Here is an 815-nt window from a genome sequence, read left to right as displayed (position 1 = left end):
CAACGCTAACGATACCGTGCGTCTCTCGAGCGCCGAGAAGCAAGGTACCACCTCGCATTCGTAGCGCATAAGTGTTGCATGGCCCATGGCTAGAGCTCGCGGCCCAGCTGCGCGAGGTGGCCGCCGAGCGCGACGAGTGGAAGGCGGTCGCACGGCAAAAGCAAGACGAGGTAGTATTTGCGTCGTCGGTACCAAAGCATGTATAGATATATGTGTGTAGGTGACGCAGCTCCGCGACGAACTCCAGATCGCCAAAGACGAAGTCCGCCTCCTCACCAACGAGCAGCTGCGGCTGGCGCACCGCAACCGCGACCTCGCCGTGCACGTGCAGCGATTAGACACACTCGTCTATGGTAAATTCTAACTTATGACCGACAGCGAGATGCGCGCCCGATCGACGCGCGCGCCATTCGAGGTAGACGTGTACGGGCTCTCGCCGAACGCAAATGCGAGGCGGTTGCGATAGGCCACGTCGATGGCACACCACTCGTCGGTCGGGTCGTCGGCGTCGCAAACGACGTAGGCGGTCGACGTACGGAGGCGGACGCGCAGGCCGACGCACCACACGTGCGCCTCCGCTTCGTACGGCCCAACGTCTATGTCCACGACGAGGGCGTTGGCGTCCTTGGAGTTGGGGCGAAGCAGCGCGATGGGTGGCATCAAACGACTGAGCACTTCGTATGATGAGCCGCCCGACTCGGTGCGGTTGATCGTCTATACAGACCGATGATCCGAAATTTCGGGGGTGCAGAAACGAGTCACGTACGTGGAGCACGCGCTTGGCCATGGCTTCGTACTGCGGCAGCTTCTGAGAC

General features: G+C 61.3%; 1 protein-coding gene across 1 annotated transcript; it reads right to left on the bottom strand.

Moving 5' to 3' along the window:
• Positions 1 to 360: 360 nt before the first annotated feature.
• On the bottom strand, positions 361 to 714 carry SPRG_06045 (hypothetical protein; the record flags this gene model as incomplete). Its single annotated transcript, XM_012344770.1, has 1 exon — positions 361 to 714. A coding segment is annotated over one exon (354 nt), but the record flags the coding sequence as incomplete, so codon positions are not given.
• Positions 715 to 815: the final 101 nt, after the last annotated feature.

This window comes from Saprolegnia parasitica (genome assembly GCF_000151545.1).
Source record: "Saprolegnia parasitica CBS 223.65 unplaced genomic scaffold supercont2.20, whole genome shotgun sequence".
Classification (NCBI taxonomy): domain Eukaryota; phylum Oomycota; class Saprolegniomycetes; order Saprolegniales; family Saprolegniaceae; genus Saprolegnia; species Saprolegnia parasitica.
Note: the sequence above shows the minus strand (reverse complement) of the source record. Positions and strands in the feature narration are given on the sequence as shown.